The sequence below is a fragment of the Geotrypetes seraphini genome, chromosome 5 (assembly GCF_902459505.1).
Source record: "Geotrypetes seraphini chromosome 5, aGeoSer1.1, whole genome shotgun sequence".
NCBI lineage: Eukaryota > Metazoa > Chordata > Amphibia > Gymnophiona > Dermophiidae > Geotrypetes > Geotrypetes seraphini.
In genome coordinates this window covers 133,568,713-133,590,843 of record NC_047088.1, presented here as the reverse complement: position 1 = coordinate 133,590,843, position 22,131 = coordinate 133,568,713, and the positions used below count along the sequence as shown (strand labels likewise).

The following is a 22,131-nucleotide window of genomic DNA, read 5'->3' as shown; positions in this document are numbered from 1 at the left end:
AATGCTAGGAATGATAAAGAAGGGGATCATGAACAGATCAGAGAAGGTTATCATGCCGCTTTACTGGGCCATGGAGCGCCCTCACCTGGAGTACTGCGTCCAGCACTGGTCACCGTACCTGAAGAAGGACACGGTACTACTCGAAAGGTTCCAGATAAGAGCAACTAATATGGTTAAGGGGCTGGAGGAGTTGCCGTATAGTGAAAGATTAGAGAAACTGGGCCTTTTCTCCCTCGAACAGAGGAGATTGAGAGGGGACATGATTGAAACATTCAAGGTACTGAAGGGAATAGACTTAGTAGATAAGGACAGGTTGTTCACCCTCTCCAAGGTAGGGAGAACGAGAGGGCACTCTCTAAAATTGAAAGGGGATAGATTCTGTACGAACATAAGGAAGTTCTTCTTCACCCAGAAAGTGGTAGAAAACTGGAACGCTCTTCCGGAGTCTGTCATAGGGGAAAACACCCTCCAGGGATTCAAGACAAAGTTAGACAAGTTCATAATGAACAAGGACTAGTCTTTGACTAGAGGGCCGCCATGTGAGCAGACTGCTGGGCATGATGGACCACTGGTCTGACCCAGCAGCAGCAATTCTTATGTTCTTACTCCCCAAATACCTGGCATTGGCTTGGGAGCTAACCTGGTATTTTCAGTTGCATTATCTAGTTAAGTATCTCTGAAAATGCCCGCTTAAGCTTGGATAGGTGATTTAAATGTTCAGTAACATCTGGCCATTTAAAATATTTTTAATATTGGACCCTTTAATTTTATGGATCATCTGTTGAGAAAGGATGCTCTCTGACATTAAGAGATTTAAAAAAGTTGTTAAAAATGACTTTATTTGTAGAGATCTTTTCTTTAAAGCTACTCATTTTAATAATATAATTAGAGAATTTTTAAGAGTCGTATTGTTTTTAAAAATTGTGTATGTATCTTGTGGAACCACTTAGGTTTTAAGTGGGGTATAAATTTTTAAATAAATAAATAAAAGGTGGCAAAAGGATATGGAGGGTTTCTAATAACATATCTTGACCAATACAGAAGTTGTGACTCAGGAGAGACCATTATTCAGCATACACAGAATCTGATGGATTCCAGTCAATTTTGAAATTCTAAATGACTGCATGTGACTCTCTGGTTATCTGAATTTATACTAAAACCAAACATGTAAGGCCTACCTTGACAAATGCTCCAGGCCATATCCTGTGAGAGCCATGATTGAGTAGGGACTGTACGTTGAGGTGAGGCATCAGGTCCTGTTTGAATGCTGCAGTCTGCAGGACACAAGACATGGGAGAGGCTCCATTGTAATCTATGGCATTCACATCAGCCTGATTCTCCAGCAGCCACTGCACTAGGCAATGATTGGCATTCTTGCAGGCCTTATGGAGTGGACTTTTCTTTTCCCTGTCTTGAATGTTCACATTTGCTCCATGAGCCAGAAGCAGCTTGCACACTTTCAGGTAGTTCTCTTGGTGTTCCAACTCTTTGGTATTTCCACAAGCCATGTTGAGGGGTGTTTCCTCATTGTTGTTCATGCTGTCCACACTCGCACTATATCTTAGGTATAAGAGCACATGCTCATGGAGTCCATGTTTGACTGCTATATGTAAAGGGGTGTCTTCAGTCTCCTCACTTGGTTGGTTGATTAGAGCTCCATATTTTATCAACAGTTTAGCACACCTATATAGAAAAAGAAAAGGTAATAAGAACATAAGAAAAGCTACATTGGGGCAGACCAATAGTCCATGTAGCCCAATATCCTGCTTCCAACAATGGCCAATTCAGAGTGCCTGACAGAATTCCAAAAAAAAAAAAAGCATGATCCCATGCTACCAACTTTAAGGATATATAATGGCTTTCCCCATGTATACCTTAATAGCAGTTCATAGACTTTTCCTCCAGGAACTTGTGCAAACCTTTTTTAAACTCAGACATGCTAACTTCTATTACCGCATTCTCTGGCAATGAATTCCAGTGGTTAACTGTTCATTGAGTGAAAAAAATATTTTCTCCTATTTGTTTTAAAAGTATTACCATCTAATTCCACTTAAGATTTTGTAAACCTGAATCATATCTATCCTCCCCCTACAGCCTCCAAGCTGAAGGGCCCTAATCTCTTATGCTTTTCCTCATATGAGAGGAGGTCCATCCTCTTAATCATTTTGGTTGCCTTTCTTTTTAACCTTTTCTAATTTCACTATGCGGCTCTTTTGCTTTTTTTTTTTTAAGTTCTGTCCAAATAATGACATAATTGGAAGATCGATACTTATCTGGGTGGAAAATGTCCAAAGTGCATAATCATAAAAGGAACTAAGCTGCTAGTCACCGACAGTAAGACAATTCCAAAGAGGGCATCTCGTGGGCATGATTTAGGTGTGACACAGATGGCATTACCAGATAAGCATGTTGCTGCCATAATAGCAAAATCATTCATTTGAGTGGGTAAAAAATATCCAGAGATAGACCTGCTTTAAAAACAATCAAGGTAAGCACAAATCTTGACCCAGTAGCACTTTGTACAGAGTAACACAGGGACTGTTTCCTGCAGCTAGCCATGGTTAAACCTCAAAAACAGTAGAAAAATTCAGCCCTTTGCCACAGGTATGGGAACAAGGTTTTTCACCACCCTGCGGAGCGGTAAATGACCTTGTTCCCACAATGGATCTGCTGTGAGTTGCCTCTCTTCCAACCCCTCCCTGCCAACAGCTCCTCCTCATGATCGCAGGTCCAGAAGCCTCACTTTTGAGTCCAGCAGACCCCCTCACTCCCTCCCTATTGCAGGTCCAACAGCACCCCTCTCTCACACCCTCCCTCCCGATCGTGATTCAAAACCAGTAAAAAAAACAAATAAACCTGTGAATCCCCTGGGTCGGCCCCTTTGTGGAGGAGGCCTACCAGCCTCTTAGAAGCTTCATGGAAGCAGAAGAGGTAAAAATGGAAATTACATTGGAAAGAGGGACTCGGCCAGAAGAAGGTCCTGGAGCAGCCCTGCATGCAATATTGCCTCTTTTTCCATGAAGCTTCTAAGAGGCTGGTAGGCCAGCCCTGGGAGGTGCACAGGGACCAATCTGGGGAGTCAAGGTTTGTTTGTTTTTTTGCCGGTCTTGACCTGCGCTTGGTAGCAAGGGAGGGGGGGATGTTTGATCCATGATAGGGAGGGAGGGGGCTGCTGGACTCACGAGGGGGGCTGCTGATGCATCCGTGAAGGGGGCAGGAGGTTGCTTGGACTACTGGACTGGCTGAAGCTGAAGGGAAGGGAGGCAGTTGCTGGATTTGGTCTGGGGATTGGGGGAAAGGTGCTGGACCCATGTGGGTGGAGCAGAGGTAGAAGGAAGGGAGAGGTGCCAGTCTCGCACCTTGGTGCTAAAGGGAGGGGATAGAGGTATTGGACCCATGGGAAGAGGGCTAGAGGAGAGAGAGGTGAAGGACCTGCAGGGAGGAAGAGAGAGAAGGGAAGGGTAAAAGAAAAGCTGACTCAAGGGGATGAAGGAAGAGTGAGTGAAATATTGAACTTAGTAGAGGGAGGAAAGAGAGAGTGTGAGAGACACATTGGTGTAAGGGAGCAAGAGAGGGAAGAAGCTGGACACAGGAAGATATATAAAAAGAGGGGAGATGGTGGGCATGGATGTGAGCATAGGAACAGGGACAAAAAGGGGAATACTGCATCTGCATGGGGGTGGTATACGGACACAGAGGGGCAATGCTAGACATGGGAAGGTATATGGACACAGAGAAGATGGCTAGACATAGGGAAGAATAAGAATGCAGAAGGAAGATGCTAGACAGGGGGGCATAGGGATATAGAAAAGTGATACTGTACACAGGGGGAGGGGATCATAGAATGGTGAGATGATGAAGGCAGGGAGATGGGCTCAGGGGAAATACTAGAAAGAGACGAAGAGGATACATAGAGAAGGGAGATGCTGAACATGGGGAACACTGAGGGGTAAATTCTCTATTAGTACATCTAACATAGGCTGTAGCGCTGCCGGTGCCCGTAAATCAGTGTGGCTCCGGTCAACGCTCACGAAAGCGCTACTCCGGCGTGCTTCCCATAAAGGAAGGAAGTCCTGCTGGTCACTATTCAATATCAATATGGATAAAGATTCTCAAAAGAGTCAATTTAAAGTTCATTTAAGTCACACTTTATTGTGGTGACACACTGGAGAGGGGACTTTAGGTCAGTCTTTTCTCCAAGCAATAGAATAAACAAGTCCAAAACAAAAATAAAGCTGACAAAAACGAATCCTGTCTCAGCTCTCACCTTCCTGCAGTTAATCCAGGTAGATAAACAAACAGTTCTGAATACAGCCGCCTTCAGCACCAGGCAGTTACTTAATAATGCTAGTATCACTTTCATGCAGTGCTGTGCCCAAGCCCCAGAATAAGGCAGGCTTGGCCCCAACCAACTTAACAGGAGTTGGTGGGGGAGGGGAGTAGCTGAAACCACCATATACTTTCTGTTACACAGAATGCCACAAATGGCCCCACAATCCCAACCAGGATGTCAAGTGGTTTCTCCCCAATTACCACTCCCTCACAGCGCCACACTTTGTAAAAACTCAAAAATGTAAACTTAACTAGAGCAGAACCTTTACGTTCAAAAGGAAAAAAAACATATTTTTTTTTTTCTCTTTCTGCATTAACCCAGCAGTGCAGCACAAGTCTCACTTCTCTTTCTCTCAGGAGAAACACATTCACTGAGCAGCAGACAACAATGGAACTACACTTAGGCATATAACAAACTAACCAGACCTGCCACTTAACTCTCCTCCATAGGAATATCTTCAGGCAAGCTGGTGGGCTCAATGCAGTCCATTCGTTCTGGTAGTGCTGGCTGGCTGGCAACAGGGTCAGTAGCTGCCTCTACCATTTCTATGTCCTGAGACTCAGGAGAGCAATCTTGTGAGACCCCTTCCTGGGCTAGCCCAGGGTAAACTGACTGTCTCCTCCTCAGAGCAGCCTCTAATACGTTGAGGCGAACACGCCCTGTTCTCTGAGGGGGAGGGGCCGCCTGCACCTTCTGCCTAGCTCTCTTAGGATTTTTAATTATCTCCTGCAGCTGGGAGTTAGCAGTGGGAGTAGCATTCCTCAGAGGCTGTTCCAGGCTGTTATCCCCAAAGGCTTCTACTCCCTGGAGATCAGCTATCTCAGAATTAAAGAGAAATGCAGGTTTTTCCCTATTCCTGGTCACAACCCTATCCCCGTGGTTGGCTCTTTGTATGGCTGGGCCAGGACTAGCTAAGGGCACGTCTGGCACAAGCCGAGCTTTAGGGATAGGATTGTGACAAGGCGTGCTTTAGACGTCCGGGAAACGCAAGTGTCAATCAAACGGTACTTAGGCGTGCGGTAGACACCCCTACAACCTCTTCGCGCAAAATAGACGCAGGTTTCTGAAAAGTCATTAAGACGTCTCCAATGGACCCGTGATAGACGTGGGTACGGTTTTTTTTTTTTTTTTTAATTATACTTTATTTATACTCTTTATTATCACTCATTCAGCATTGTAAGTATAGGATGATGAAAAAGATAACTAAAACACAGTATACCATTTTGTAAACTATATATTAGTTGATCTAGCAATATCAGTGAGGTAGGGAATGGCAGACAGAGAACACTGCTGTGTTGTATCTTTTTCCTCTAGGATATCAGAATTGTACAGTTTACCATTAATACAAGGAAAAAAAATATGTTATGTTTCAAAGGAGAACTAGAAGATGAAACGTACCGAGTGGGTGTTGAACTTACATTATCAATATGGAAGGTGGGAACCGGTAGATGTATGCTACACAGAAAGCTGTACAGAAATGTCATACTCACCTCCTATTAGAAGTGGAAAGGATAGGACTTTGCACACCATATAAACTTCATTTAAGTTCCACAAAGACTGGCAGGAAAGGCACCCTAAGTCATCCAATAAGCTTTCTCTCGATTTCCCAGAGACATTATTTCAGAGAGGATAGTTTAGAAGTGATATCTTGCTCGAAAGAACACTCTCCTGGTCTTAAAACATTGCAACAATCAGCTCATTCTTCAGAACAAAGGTAAATCCCATAACTTACACTGGCCCAACTTAGAAACAGAATCAAAACACAGATTAGACTGGAATGTGGCTTCTAGTTCACAGGAAGAGGAAGTAGCAAGCAGCACAATGCTGATCTCATTGTGACATCATCAAGGTGCACCTGGAAGGTAGATATGCCACAAGTAAAAGACAAGCCAGGAGTTGAACTCACAACCTACAGATGATCAATATAGTGCTTTTACTCATTGACCTACACCTGTGTCTCTGGTTCCCCTGTCATAGCATACCTTAGTGATGTGCTAAAGTATGCTCTACTTAGCTATCATATCACAGTCAGTTGAGGCAAAAGACTGGTAGCTCAATGGTGTAAAGCACCGTTGTCACGGATGCAATACCCATATTCTTAAGTATGGTTCAATAAATGTAATACAGAGTCAAAATTATGCTGTTTATTTTATCAAACCCAAGCTCAACTTTGTAATGTATTGTGTATAGTCTCGCTAATGTGTTTGTGATGAAAATGAGATGCGATAGGTGTATATCCTATATAATAAAACCCTAGCCGCGCATGCGCACATACCTGCATGCTTCTGTGATCTCTGCTCTGTGATCAGTAGGTCTATGGCCAGCAGGAGTGCAGATGCAGCAGCCAGGCGACTCCCCCCTCCCGCCCTCACTCACCACCAAAACCACCACCGCCAAAGCCTCCTCCTTCTGCCCAGCCGGGAGGAGGGCTCTGAGTCGCTGAAGACTGTCCCAGATCAGCTTACACGGTCCCTAAAAAATGAACCTTTTCATCTGAGGCGCGAGGCTGTGGTGACCTCCTTCCCCCGGCTCACTAAGGTTTCGTCTTAAGAAATTCAAATGCGTTGTTGAAAATGCAAGTGACTGTTCTCTGTCATCCTAGACACCCCTGCAACACCCCAACAACACACTCCTGCAGCATAAACCCCTCATGTTATAATCAAGTAAAAGACAAGCCGGGAGTTGAACGCACAACCTATGGATGATTGGTACAGCGCGTTTACTCACTGAGCTACTGAGCTACTTAACTCTAGCCCTAACCCTAACCATAAAGTAGCGTCTGACATCATAGAAGCCGTTAGAATTTTGAAATCGTTTTGGACGTTCATTGGGTGTTCTCAGATCAAATACACCTGTAGATACTTGCAATGATTACCCCTTGTCAAAGCTTGTACGTAAAGCCATTTCTGGAGACTTCCATTCCCAAATCCCCAACATAGCTCAGTGCTTAAAAGCACTGCATGTATCTTCCAAAGGTCAGGGGTTCAAGTCCTGACTAAGGTTACTAAAGACATAATATTATTTTTTTTTCCACGCACCCAAACATGCATAGCTAAGCTAAACTATGTGAACCTCACTTCCCAATCTTCATTTATTTAATTTATAACTTGTCATTGTGTTTGGGGGAGGTGAAGTTTCATTAGGTTTACATGGTAAGCTTCTAAGCGTTCTGCTATACTTTTTTGTATAACAGCGATATCGGCGTGGTTTAGGATGTAATCAACAGTGTTGATATAGTGCGGAGCAGCCGCTGCAAGCACGCCCAAGCGGCACAAAAACGTCATCGTGTTTTTTTGCGTTGTGACATCATAGAATCACCCGTTCTTCATACGCAGTTATTTCTCCTAAAATGGCTGCCAGGAGACAGCCAAACTTCAGTACTGAGGACTCCAGGCTGCTGGCCAGGCTCTTTTTGGTCCATGAGCACCACTATTTTAGAGTGGCAGGCCATCGCAGGTCATACATGCAGTTCAGGAACTCCTGGACCCGCCTGGCCCGGCGGTATAACAGAAGAGCCTCATGTCCCAGGGAAGTAAGTATTCCAAGTCAGGCCCTCACAAATAATCATGTCAAATGTAATGATGATGGAAACCTGTCTCAATCAAATTGTCATGTTTTTGTGGGTAAATCTTGATTCCTTTTAAAAACTACAATTGTGCATAATAAATCTTTTACATTGAATACTGAAATTAAAGCACATCCCAAAGGAGCAGTAGTAGGATTTCAAATGACAAATTCAGCTCCTAGAAGGCATCTATTCCATTCACAACATGCACACAACTAATTTTTGGGTCACGAGCTTCGCATTTGTAATAGAAACATCTTGAAATCAACTTTGCCAAAGGAAAACAAATATATTAAAGTGCTGCTATGTCATTTCAAATACCTTCACCTTTCCTGTATCAATCTGCTGGTCTAGGGAGATAGTAGCATGACGTTTAAAGTGACAGCGTCAGTACCCTGACGTCAGGGGTTTCAAGCCACGCTGCTCCTTCTGACCAAACTATTTTATTGCCCCTGCTGCATGATTGTAAGCTCACCAGGACATGCTGTAATGTGGGGCAGTGCTGATAGGCTACAGCCTCAGCACCCTGGGGTTGTGAGTTCAATCCCACACTCCTCCTTGTGATGCTGGCCATGTCACCTCACCCCCCCCCCCCCCACTGTCCCAGGTACAGTAGAGAGATAGCGATGCCTCCAGCACAGAAAGGGGAAAATGCTGGAGTACGTGAATACATTCATGTAAAACATGTGGCAGAAGGGGGTGGAGGCAGGCAGCAAAGCGGATAGGGGCTCTTGGAGGGCAGCATACTCCATTTTTATGTGCTTATAGAGGTCAATACTTAAGTAAACATGTTATGCCACAGTGCTAGATGGCACTCATCATATCCCTCCCTCTCTGTTCTTTCTCTCTCTCTCTCTATTACCCAGGTTGAGGATCTCAGGAAAAGGGGGCGGCTGCTGAGGCGCCAGGAGCGAGCCTTCCTTGAGGGGGTGATGGAGGAATTGCGCGCTGAAGCCGGTGAGTAATGAGTCCAGCGTGTGTTTCTTTGTGATCAGCCTACCAGAATAAATAGATGAAAATGCTTGAGTAGCTGTAAACCATTCTTAATCATAAAATCTGCAGTAAAGCTGCTATTGTGATATCATGTCACAATGGCTTTATGGTGTTCTACTTGCCTCACTTACTTACGCTACATTTTGATGTTTACAGTGGAGTAGGTGCTTTGCATCCTGTTATTAGCATTTGAAGAAAATAACGTAGTAAAGAATGTCATGTTCAAAAGTGTTGTGGACATATCTGACTGTATCCTATTTCTCTCTTGTCAAGCAGCAGCGCAGGCACCCCCTCAGGAGGCACCGCAACTAATGGAGGGAGCCCCACCCTGGCCCTCTGCGGAGGAGGAGGAGGAAGAGGAGAGGAGGAGGAGGAGGTGGATTATTCTCCCTGGCAGCCCTCAGGACCACCCACACCGCCTGCCCCACCACTGCCCCCTGGACCTCCACCGCCTGCCCCACCACTGCCCCCTGGACTGCCTGCCCCACCACTGCCCCCTGGACCCCCACCGCCTGCCCCACCACTACCTCCAGGACCCCCACCACCATCCCCTGTTGGACCTTCCCCTTCCCCCACCCATAGCCCTTCCCCTCACTCTCCTGCCCTTCCTGTTCCTGATCCCATCCCACCCCCTTTCCTTGCTGTTCCCCCCCAGGAGCAGCCCGACCAGCCTCAGGAGGGGGCGGGCAGGGAGATGGAGCCCTACTCTGCCCTCTTGGAAGAGGTGCAGGTATTGAGAGGGTGTGTTGAGAGGATGGAACATGCCCTCTTGCAGCTGGTAGCCGAAAGAGGGCATGGTGCCAGCAGCCATACACCCTCTCAATAACTGCACCTCTTCCGCCCCCCTCGCCTGAGGTAGCTCAAGCTGCTCTTGGGGGGCACCCACCCTCTTTCCCTGTGTTATGTAAATAGTTATTTTTTTCAAATGTTTACATTTTTTATATTTGAATAAAAAAATTGTTTATAGTTTAAACTTTCCTGTGTGGTTTTAACCTTGTAGCATCAGCAGTTTAGTGGACAGAGTCCAAGGTAGATAGGGGTTCAGGTGGGACTGCTGAATGGGCCCTTTTCAATATAACAAGGTGACAAATAGAAAGTTTGACAATCTTTATTGGGGTCTGTCATTCATTCTATTACCTGCTAGCCACTCTGATGTCAAATCATTGCAGAATCTAGGAAAGAAGCAAGTGAATGCAAGGGTATATGCAACTGTAGGTAGATGACGACATCTCAGCTATGATGTGCAAAGTAAGGCAGTCCCTGTTCCTAAGTAAATGGCTACATAAGGAAGAGAATATAAGTCACTGTGGTAGATTTGTTGTTGAGGAATAGGGTTACTGCTAGTAAGAGTTGGCTCCACACCAGGAGAATCCAAATGAGACATGTGGGTTTTTCTTCCTTTCACGGAAGGTGATGGAAGTAAAGGCCACATACCTCAATCTATCCTCCTGGTTCTTGAGCTGCACTATTTTGGTTAAGCAGGTATGGAAACCACAAAGATGCTCACAGCTGCACTGCTCTCAGTAATACAAAACCCCATCTGACAATACTGCAATTGCCTGTCTAAGACACCTGAAAACAGAAAAGAGGAGAAGCTGGTTTACACAAGGTTCACAAACAGGGGGTTCAACCCCCAAGGTCCATATCTGTCCTCCCTTCCCTGAAGCAATGTGTTAACCTCATTTATGTTGAGCTGCTTAGATGTCACCGTGGTATAGTTAACATAAGAACTAGAGAATGACACGGTGAAAAATTGGTCCCCGTCACCGCCCCGTCCCCGTCTCACCATCCCCGTCACCGCCCCGTCCCCTTCTCACCATCCCCGTCACCGCCCCGTCCCCGTCTCACCATCCTCTTCACCGCCCCGTCACCACCACTGCCACCCCATTCACCGCCCCGTCACCGCCACTGCAATCCCATTCACTTTTCTTTATTTACGTATAAAGGAAACATTCTTTAAAACTTTAAAACTTTAAAACTTAGTTAAATATTAGTTAATAACTATACAAAAACAAAACACGCAGAGAAAAAATTAATTAATAAAAATTCTCAAAACTGACACATTTTGATCACTAAATTTAAAATAGTTATTTTTCATACAGTTTTTCAATCACTAATCTTCCACCACCCCTGGGGCTAGCAATGCAAAAACAAACACGACATGTACTTTAAATGCTGCCGTGATTAGCATAGTGACCACGGCTACGGCTGCAAGTCTCCCCTCCCCCCAGCGATCACGGCAGGAGGGCACCCAACCCCTCCTGTAGACCCCCCCAACGGCCCTCCCGACAATCGCAGCAGAAGGGTACCCAACCCCTCCTGCCGGTCCTCCCAATGGCCTCCCCTAAGATCGCCGGCAGGAGGGTACCCAACCCCTCCTGCTGGACCCCCCCCCAACGAACCCTCCCACCCCGGAACCCCCTTAGTCTTACTTTCCAAGTTGGACCGGACGGCTCCTCACACGTATGGCCAGCAGGCTTGCCTCCGTCCAAATGAGGCGGGCCCGCCCCTACCCTGCCCAACCCACAGGATCCTAGGGCCTGATTGGTCTAGGCACCTAAAGCCACTCCCGCTATAGGAGGGGCCTTAGGTGCTTGGGCCAATCAGGCCCTAGGATCCTGTGGGTTAGGCAGGGGAGGGGAGGGGCAGGCCCGCCTCATTTGGACGGAGGCAGGCCTGCTGGCCAGATGAGCGAGGAGCTGTCCGGTCCAACTTGGAAAGTAAGACTAAGGGGGTTCCGGGGTGGGAGGGTTCGTTGGGGGGGGGTCCAGCAGGAGGGGTTGGGTACCCTCCTGCCGGCGATCTTAGGGGAGGCCATTGGGAGGCAGGGGAGGGGAGGGGCGGGCCCGCCTCATTTGGACGGAGGCAGGCCTGCTGGCCAGACGAGCGAGGAGCTGTCCGGTCCAACTTGGAAAGTAAGACTAAGGGGGTTCCGGGGTGGGAGGGTTCGTTGGGGGGGGGTCCAGCAGGAGGGGTTGGGTACCCTTCTGCCGGCGATCTTAGGGGAGGCCATTGGGAGGACCGGCAGGAGGGGTTGGGTACCCTTCTGCTGCGATTGGCAGGAAGGGTTGATCTGACAAATGAGGAGCACGGTGAAACACAGGTAAATAGCGGTTCCTAGAAGGGGGTACATTGGCCCGCGGGGACAAACCTGTTCACCGTTTCCGCGGTCGGTGAATGGCCTTGTCCCCGTCACCGCAGCGACTGCTAGTTTTCTTCCCCATTTTCGGCGGTGACCCGCGGCTTAAATGCGGTGGCCGCGGGTAAACCGTCACCGTGTCATTCTCTAATAAGAACATAAGAAGTTGCCTCCGCTGAGTCAGACCATAGGTCTATCCTGCCCAGCGGTCCGCTCCCGCAGCGCCCCATCAGGCCCATCGCCTGAGAAGTGATCTGTACCTATCTATACCCTTCAATCCCTTTTTCTTCAAGGAATCTATCCAAACCTTCTTTGAAACCATTTAATGTTTTGCTGCCTACAACAGCCTCTGGGAGCGCGTTCCATGTATCCACCACCCTCTGAGTGAAAAAGAACTTCCTAGCGTTTGTTTTAAACCTGTCCCCTTTCAATTTCTCCGAGTGCCCCCTTGTACTTGTGGTGCCCCTTAATTTGAAAAATCTGTCCCTGTCTACTTTTTCTATGCCCTTCAGGATCTTGAAGGTTTCTATCATGTCTCCTCTAAGTCTCCGCTTTTCTAGTGAGAAAAGTCCCAACTGCTTCAATCTGTCGGTATATGGGAGATTTTCCATTCCCTTTATCAGTTTAGTTGCTCTTCTCTGTACTCCCTCAAGTACTGCCATGTCCTTCTTGAGGTACGGCGACCAGTACTGGACACAGTACTCCAGATGAGGCCGCACCATTACACGATACAGCGGCATGATGACTTCCTTCGTCCTGGTCGTAATACCCTTCTTAATGATACCCAACATTCTGTTTGCTTTCTTTGAGGCTGTGGCGCACTGCGCCGATGCCTTCAGTGTTGCGTCTACCATCACTCCCAGGTCTCTCTCCAGGTTACTGACCCCTAGCGGTGTTCCCCCCATTTTGTACGTGAACATCGGGTTCTTTTTCCCCACGTGCATGACCTTGCATTTCCCTATGTTAAAGCTCATTTGCCACTTGTCGGCCCACTTTTCCAGCTGCGTTAGAGCCTTTTGGAGATCTTCGCAGTCTTCCCTGTTTTGAGCCCTGCTGTATAGTTTGGTGTCATCTGCAAATTTAATGACCTCACACTTGGTTCCCGCCTCTAGGTCATTTATGTAAATATTGAACAGGAGCGGTCCTAGCACCGACCCCTGTGGAACTCCGCTCATGACCCCTTTCCAGCCTGAGTAATGGCCCTTTACTCCAACCCTCTGCTTCCTGTTTGCCAGCCAGTTTCTGATCCATCGGTGGACCTCCCCTTGCACCCCGTGGTTCCATATCTTCTTAAGCAGTCTCTCGTGTGGTACCTTGTCGAAGGCTTTTTGGAAGTCAAGGTAAATGATGTCTATAGATTCCCCTTTATCCACCTGGTTGTTCACCCCCTCAAAGAAGTACAATAAGTTGGTGAGGCATGACCTGCCTTTGCAGAAGCCATGTTGACTCGGTTTTAGTTGCCCATTTTTTTCGGTGTGTTCACAGATGCTGTCTTTAATTAGTGCCTCCATCATCTTTCCCGGGACTGAGGTCAGGCTCACCGGCCTGTAGTTAAAGTAATAGCCTTAACTCACTGATGGTGTGGGTTAATATCACCTGTAATCCTCCACTGCTACTGTTTAGAACTCATGTGAGGGAATAGACTAACTGAAAACAAAAAGTTTGTGTGCATATAACAGCAGGAATGCGTGCCATGGTGTTCTATGAGGCCAACATTATCAGTTTACTATTGTTCCTGAAAGTCATCAAGGATACCTGTGTGAATAGAACAATAGAAGTGTGAAACATGTTAGCTTTGTGAACATTTATTTCACTCATCAGAAGAGTGACTCAAGTGAAGAATAGTAGAGTAAGCAAATAAAGGTTACCATATATCATTCTCACCTACAACTGTTTGGCTAGGTGCAAGCTGGTGTGCTGAGCTGCTCGTCTGGTCTCTCTCTGGAAAACACATAGGTGATGAGCAGAGTTAACCTGAAATGAAGAATAGAGAGAAACTGTTAACAAAGACCTATGTCTCCAAAATTAAACACTGAAGTTGTGGCAGAACACACACCTAGAAGTAACAGAGGTGCTAACACATACCTTTAGACTCCTTATTAAAAATGGCAGCCATTAGGCAGTCATTAGGAGTTTTCCACCTGAACCATGTACACTGATTGGATGTCCACTGAATGGCAGTGTTTCCCCCCCCCAACACACCCAACCTATTCTTATCAATGAGTTAGTACACAGAACCATTCCTCACCCGATTTTAACTTGCCTGTAATTTGATTCTACAAAGAATTAACTTTAGCTCTATGAGTAAACCCTCTCAGATGTATGAACACATCCATTTTACTTACATATCCTTATTTCTACCAGCAAAATTTCTACCAGCATGGTCTTTATCAGTCTTCTCAGTCATTTTTGTCAGCCCTGTGGAATGAAGAGTAAGAGATATCAGAAATAAAATAACTATTATAAACAATAGCACACAATGAAAGCCCATAAAGAGAAGTCAGTTTTTGCTGGTTGGTTTCTTTAGTTCTATCATAAGGACACCTAAGTAGCTTACAAAATATCATTCTCACCTGGACTTACTATCTGAGCTGCTTCTAGAAAAGATAAAACAACATATTAGAATGACATGTAGCTTGTTAATGGCTCTGTGGAATAGAGAGAAATGGGAGGCAGAGATAGGAAAAAAATGTAAAAGACTAAGACAGAGTAAAGTCTCAAACATCTGCATAAGCAATAGGACAGAATAGAAAGGAAACACTGCTCACCTGGACCTTCTTATACTCATGCACGCCTATGTAGCGTCTGACGTCAGTAGGGCGGGAAAACTTTCTCAATGCCTATTGGGCGCCGTTCGGGTGCGGTTCCTTGGCCCGCTTCCTAACCACGCCCATCACACCTCAATGGGGTGTGTTTGAACGTGTTCTACAAATAGCCTGAAAAGATGTCTTCACCTTACAACATGGCTCCAAAACGGAAATCGAATTTCTTGCATGGAGAGTTGCAGATATGGAAAATGGAGGTGGGGCAGACCATGACATTATGAAAGCAGGGAGAGTGGTGGGTGTGGGCATCTGTGTGTAACCTGACCTGGCCCCTTCTTTTCCCTAACAATTGATTCCCCTCCACACTTAACACAAAACCTAAGTCCTCAACAATCCCTCACACCAACACCCAGAAAAATCCATAAACTAAAGAAATACAGATAATGGGGGTGGGAAGGAGTGTCAAAGGCAGAAGGGAGTATAAAGGAGAACAGGCAAGTCATAGCACAAAGTTTCATCATTGAGGAAACGGAACACCACAAACACCAACTCACATGAGGGGATCTTACATAGGAAAAATGGCTGTGCCAAAGCTTTCTATATACTAAAGCACGCCTAATTAGCGTCTGACGTCATAGGAACCATTAGGATTCAAATCTAATTGGATGTGCATTGGATGTCGTTTTGCAATATACAGCTGTAGTGACGTTGTAGTCATTTCCTTCACATCTCTAAGCTTTGATACGAAGCTCTATGTTCTAAACAAAGTTACCTCTATAGCTCTATGCCTTAAGGCATTGCTTTTCATCTTCCATACATCAGGGGGTTCAAGTCTTGAGTAAGGTTAGCAAATAGGTTATATTCATTTCTCAGCCAGGACACCTGGTAACTCTTTAGCCTTTACATATCAATATTATGCTTCAGCTTTTATTATGTGCAGCCCATTGTCTAATATTTAATGCAACCTGTTCTCTCTCTTACTGAACACCCTCCCCCAATAAACAATAATATACAACTGCAGTGTTTTGTCTCACCAAACTGCTATAAGCACAAGAAAGCATTTGTAGCTCAACACGGTAATGCTCCTGTTCCGAGCTCTGACCTCTGAAACTCCCTGGTTTGACTCCCACCTTTGCTTATTTTAATAAGGTCCTAGTTTTTTCCTATTAGCTCTTATAACAGGGTCTACATGGTGGACTTTGCCATTTGTAAGGTGCACATTTCCCTTTTCAGGCAAACCTATTTTCAACTTACCATGGCTCGGACATCCTAAGCAGTGATGAGAGGAAACCTTTCCTCTGACAGCAAGATGACATTTGTGGATCGCCTGGTTAATGTGCTCTTCACCATTTCAGAAATGTATACTTTACCATGATAAAAACTAACAAAGTATGCCATGTTTAAAAGGAGAAATATAAGATGAGTTGAACTCAAATTCTTAGCATGGAAGGGGGAAAAGTTTATTTTTCTGCTACACAGCAAAGTTGTACAGTAATGTTATATTCAACTCCTATAAGAAGTGGAAAGCATCATCAAAGTGCACCTGGAAGGTAGATATGCCACAAGTAAAATACAGGCTGGGATTTGAACCCTCAAAGCCCGGAAGATTGGTAGAGAGTGCCTTTCCTCACTGAGCTACAGCAACTTTTGCGCCAATGTCTCTGGCTCCCTTGTCATATCATATCTTAGTGAAGTGCTAAGGGAAAAGGAGTTTAGCTATAATGTCATAGTAGGCTGAGACAAAAGAGTGGTAGCTCAATGGTTAAAAGCGCTGCTTTCACTGAGCCCCAAACCCATATTCCCAAGTGTGCTTGAATGCATGTGAGGTGAAGCTCCATTTTTCTCACACGCTAATCTTCATTCTAAGCACTGTACTAATGCATATATGACTGTAAGTAATCTGTTCCGTTTAGGCATCATACAGGAAAAGTGGTGTTTTTTTTGCCCTTACCGATTAGCGTCATTTGTGCTGCAATTCTTTAATACATAGTTGATATTTGTTTTCTACTTGAAAACCTTCCAAATCTTTAGGCATTCCTTTGCTTAAACTTATTTGAGTTCATCCTGATATGATAGCTAATGAGCATAGACAGCTCAGTCAAGTATGATATGAACGGGTGGTGAGATGGACCTTAGTAGAAGCAGCTGTAGCTCTATGTGTTAGGCGCAAACCTGTGCTCCTAACATCCAGAGGTTGTGAGTTCTACACCCAGCACATCTTTTAATTGTGGCATACTACTTTGAAGGTGCAGATTGATGAGGTCACAATGAGGTCAGTTTTGTGCAACTGAAGACCTCCATTTTGCAATGAGGGAAGCTTGAATGTTAAGGTGTGTATCTGTTTATTCTCTTTTTAAGTGCTGAGAATGTGTGCTGTTTTTTCTTTGCTTTCAAAAGAGAGCAGATTGCAGTGCTGTTTGTTGAGAAAAAAAAGGGGGTTGTAAAAGCCATGTGTAAATTATATTATTGTTTGGGCAGAAATGTGGTTTGTTATCCATGCAATATAATGTGTTCCATTGTTATGGTGTCATTATATTTATTAGGACAGAGAAAAGATGAAAATTACCTATTCAAACTCACTATTGGAATTATTGATGAAAAAACACAGCAGACGTCTGCCTCGCGTCTAACAAAGAGCCGCAATTACGATAGTTGAAATGGCATTGAAATCCAAGTTAGACCAGGGTTTCTTACGTCTACATAATACACGATATTTGGACGCAGTTGCTCGCTCAGGTAGCGCTCATCTAGCGTCCCCATCTGGCACGCCCACGGAACGCCCACGGAACGCCCACGTCCAGAGCTGGAGACGGGACTATGCTTTCTATAGACATCAGTTCGTCAACTACGTCTTAGGGACGTCTATGTGTCGTTTATTTCCCAATTAACATTAATTAAGACCCTTAACTCCGTAATTATTCACTTACATCGGACGCCTAAAGCACGCCTAAAATAAACGCAGTAATAGAAAATTTATCCCTGAGTGTGTTCTGCTATTGCTGTATGTATCTGAGAACCATGTGCCATTAGTGAAAGGGTGATAGCCTGAGTGCAGATCATCCAGAATGCTTCAATTAAACTTATTATGAAAGCCAAGAAATTTGTTCATGTGACTCCTTTACTTAAAAAAGCACATTGGCTTCCAGGCGCACATCGTATATTATACAAATTAGGTTTGCTCACCTTTAAATCTCTCATATCTAAAACCCCAGCTTTTATACATAAAGTCTTGATCCCTTATACTTCATCTAGATTACTGAGGTCGAAATGACCAATACTTATTGGTCATTCCTTCTCTCAAAATTATTAACACACGGCGGCAATCTATCTTTTCCATTACAGCTCCTCAAACATAGAATTCACTTCCAATTTATTTAAGAGAGGAAAAGAATTTGGAACAATTCAAGAGCAAACTCAAGGGTTTTCTTATTAAAGATGCATTCAATGATTAAATGAATTGCTTATGACTTTCATTTTATCTTCATTGTTTTGAGAGCTTTTCCTTCCCTTTCCTATTGTTCTTAACCTTAATTGTTTTTATTTATATTAATCAGATTGTATTTCTTTCCTAGTCTTTCCTTATGTTTTAGCATGTTTGTATAAGTTGGTTTACATTATGTTTAGTAGTTTTAGTCCCTTTGTTAGTTATGTTTGTTTCTCCTAACTCTGTAATTTTTATCGATTTGTATATCGCTTAGAACTCGGAATAGGCGATTATTCAAATATTATAATAAACTTGAAACTTGCTGTATGTTTGTGGGGGGTTTCACTAGTTTTAGGTGTAGGTGCACACAGTGGTGTTTCTGGAGACAATGGGATGCACTTGTAGTGGTGGGAGAAGGATGCACTCAATGCACTGGTGGTAGAAGCTTTGCTGGAGGCAGAAGAGAGTGGTGAAGAAGAGCCCCACAGGAGAAAGCCCAATAGACCCCTGATGTAGTTAGCTGTCCAGGCCTACCTCGGTAATGAGACCTCACACGCTATATACTGGTTTCAATAAGTATATATTTATTTAGTCAATCAGTAACAGCTTACAAGAATAAATCATTCAGCATATAGCGTAACAGAAGGTGATCTCCAGGCCTGTAGATCCTCTGAAGTCTGTTCTGATCTCTCCCTTCTAAAGGCCTGGTTTTTATACATTTCTTAGTGGCCAACACCACGTTAGCCTAAATCACATGATACATCCTTATTGACTATTTTCTTATGCATTACTGCCTAACTACATTCATTTATTGGCTGGTTTCACCTGCGTCATGTTATATGTTCACTCTGTTTCCCGTAAGACCTAACCTTTTCCCCGAAATGTCTGTTTCCAAACCATATTAGCATTTCTGAGCACAAGACCCCCTCCCAACTGCAAATATCTCCGACACTTGCTATTAGATGATATTTCTTGTGAATTCTATCTTCTGAGAATTCTGTCTTCTGACCATGGTCTGTTTATCTCTTCATGGTATCTGGCTGGGCGGGCCTTGGTGTAAAACCACAGCATACCCACAGCCTCAGGACCTGTTGCTTTTTCTCTAGTTTTACTGCTACAGTAGCTAATTGAACTTAAAAACAGCGCATTTCCCCATCTTTGCATGCTCTTTAGTCAATGATGTGAAATATCTTTTCACAGCTAATCTACTGTTTCCATCAGCTGCAGAGATAAGATACTAGTTGCAGGGGGAGAGAAAGGTTTTTGTAGAGAGAACAGTTTCTGTGAGCTTATGGTTTTTCCTTATCCCACTTCACCTGGTTTAATAATGTCAGGACTTACAGGGATCCTTCAGAACTCCCATGCTTTTTCTTCTTTCCATCTCCCTCCTCCTCTCACCCCACATCCACTTCCTTAACCTCATAGACTTTCAATGAATTAATAGGTACTGCTTTGACTAGGCTGTCATACACCACCTCTGTGAACAGCTCAAATCCCTCCTCCAGGCCTGCACCCAAACAATCTCATCCAAGTATACTCAAGGTCACCACCTCCTTGCATTTCTGGCACCAGGTCCTTCCAGTCCATCCTAGCAGCCAACAAAAGTCTTACACAGCCCTCCATCAACAGTTGCCTTACCCTATTATTCCTCCAAGACTTCTTCACCCACACCCCGGACTACTTCACCTTCTCCAATACCTTCAGACCTTCCAGAACAACATAGTGCAATTCTATGCTCTTGCTCACTTCCCCTTGGTCATAGGCATTATTGACTGCAGAAACGTTACCTCAAGATACCCCTCCAGACAGAGGAGACCACCTACTGCAACAGAAAAGCCTACCACCCCATGAACATGCAAGTTGTGTGTCATGCCCAGGGGGAGATAGTAGACATGTGTGATTGCTATCCATGTTCCATCCACAATGCCTACATCATCCAGCACTCAGGAATCTACCACAGATTCAACTGAGGGGAGATTACTGGCAGCTCGCTGCTAGTTAAAGAGCAGGACATACAAACACCGGACAAGTTTTAAGTTTTATTAAAATTTGATGTACACGCAATATCAAATATTTCAATGTGCATTACAAATTAAAAAAGGGAACAAACAATAAGACAATTTATTACAAAATAAAATATATACATACAAATTTATTACCGATACAAAAGGAAAGGGGGGATGAACTACAATCATTAAAGAAAGAGGAGAAACATTTATGGATAACACATCAGGAGGGGGGTGACAAATGAAGATAAAGAAGAAAATAAGAAAAAGAGAAAGAAGGTGAAAGAAGAGAGGAGGATGAAATGCTTTGAGATCTTATAGACTCTCTGATTGACTACTTGCTGTTTCATGAAATATTGATGTCTTGATTTTATGTATTTTACTAGTATTTTAGCCCGTTACATTAACAGGTGCTAGAATATAGGTCTGTATGTCTTTCTTTATTTCTGTCTCGCTCCCTCTCGCTGTCTTTTTTTCTGTCTGTCTCTCTCCCTGGCCCCTTTTGTCTCTCTTTCTTTCTGTGTCTCTCCCTGCCCCTGTGTTTTTCTTCTTTTCTTTCTGTCTCCCTTCCGCCCGATGTCTGTCTTTCTTTCTATCTGTCTCTCTCCCTGCCTCCTATGCAGCAGCATTTCTCTTACCCCACTTCCCTATGCAGCAGCCACAGCAACATTCCCTCCCCCTCCATTTCCCTGTGCAGCAGCATTTCCCCCACCCTACTTCCCTGTACAGCAGCAGCATTTCGATCCCTCCCACTTCCCTGTGCAGCAGCCACAGCAGCAGCATCCCCTCCCCCTCCATTTCTCTCCCCCCACACCACTTCCCTGTGCAGCAGCAGTGTTTCCCCTACCCCCCTTTTCCCTTCCCACGGTCTGGCCGGCTCCCTTAGTCCCTTGCCGCCCCCCCTTCCCTTCAGGCGGTCCCAACAAACCTGCCGACTCCAGCAGCGTCTGCAGCACTCTACACACGCTGCTTCAGGGCCTTCTACTGCCCTGATTTACTCTGGCACATCCCTGATGACATCATCAGAGACGTGGCAGAGCAAATTAGGGCAGTAGAAGACCCCGAAGCAGCGTGTGTAGAGTGCTGCAGACACTGCTGGAGTTGGCAGGTTTGGAGTAAGGACCGCGAGAAGGGAAGGGGGGCGGCAAGGGACTACGTGAGCCGGTCAGACGTCGGGAAGGGATGGGAGGGTCAGACAGCGAAGAACTTACTTTTTTAAAGTTTAAAGGTGTCACCGCAGCTCCTCTTGATCCCCGCCAGCGTCAGAAGCCTTCTCCGAAGCTGGTGCGGCTCATAAGAGGAGCCGACACTGCGATCGTGTAGAGAGCAGGGAGTCCAGCGCTGGCAGCCAGTCCTGCCAGCAAGTGTAGTTAGGTGCTGTAAGGCTGGGGACTCGCGCATGCACACTCCTGCGGCCACAGACCTACTGATCAGAGATCACGGAAGCACGCAGGTAAGAGTGCGCATGTGTGGCTAGGGTTTTATTATATAGGATGATATATTTTATGTATGTTATTTTATTGTAAGTCGTTTAGTACATAGGCGGGATATAAAATGTAAAAATAAATATAAATAAATTAAGCTTCCTTTTATGAAGCTGTGTTAGACTTTTTATCGCTGGCCACAGTGGTATTAGTTCCGACGTTCAAATGAAGTCTATGAGTGTTAGAGCTTTTACAGTTGTGGCCGGTGATAAAAAAAGTCTAACGTGGCTTCATAGAAGTGCGTGTGTGTGTGTGTGTGTGGGGGGGGGGGGTTAGTGAGTTGTTCATGCACAGATCTATTGGACTCCATGTTCTGTTTTCCCAGTGAAGATTTTTTTTGTATTCTAAGACCTGTGCTGCCTTTTGTCTAAGACCCTAAGACCTGTGCTGTCTTTTTCTGGATAGGATTGTTGCTTTCTGAG

At 45.0% G+C, this 22,131-nt stretch overlaps 1 protein-coding gene across 1 annotated transcript in view; it reads right to left on the bottom strand.

Moving 5' to 3' along the window:
• Positions 1 to 22,131, bottom strand: part of ASB18 (ankyrin repeat and SOCS box containing 18) — a 163,083-nt gene that overhangs the window by 33,819 nt on the left and 107,133 nt on the right. The window contains exon 4 of the mRNA XM_033944102.1: positions 1,179 to 1,683. Within this exon, the coding sequence (XP_033799993.1) occupies positions 1,179 to 1,683 (505 nt within the window). The remainder of the gene's footprint in view (positions 1 to 1,178; positions 1,684 to 22,131) is intronic.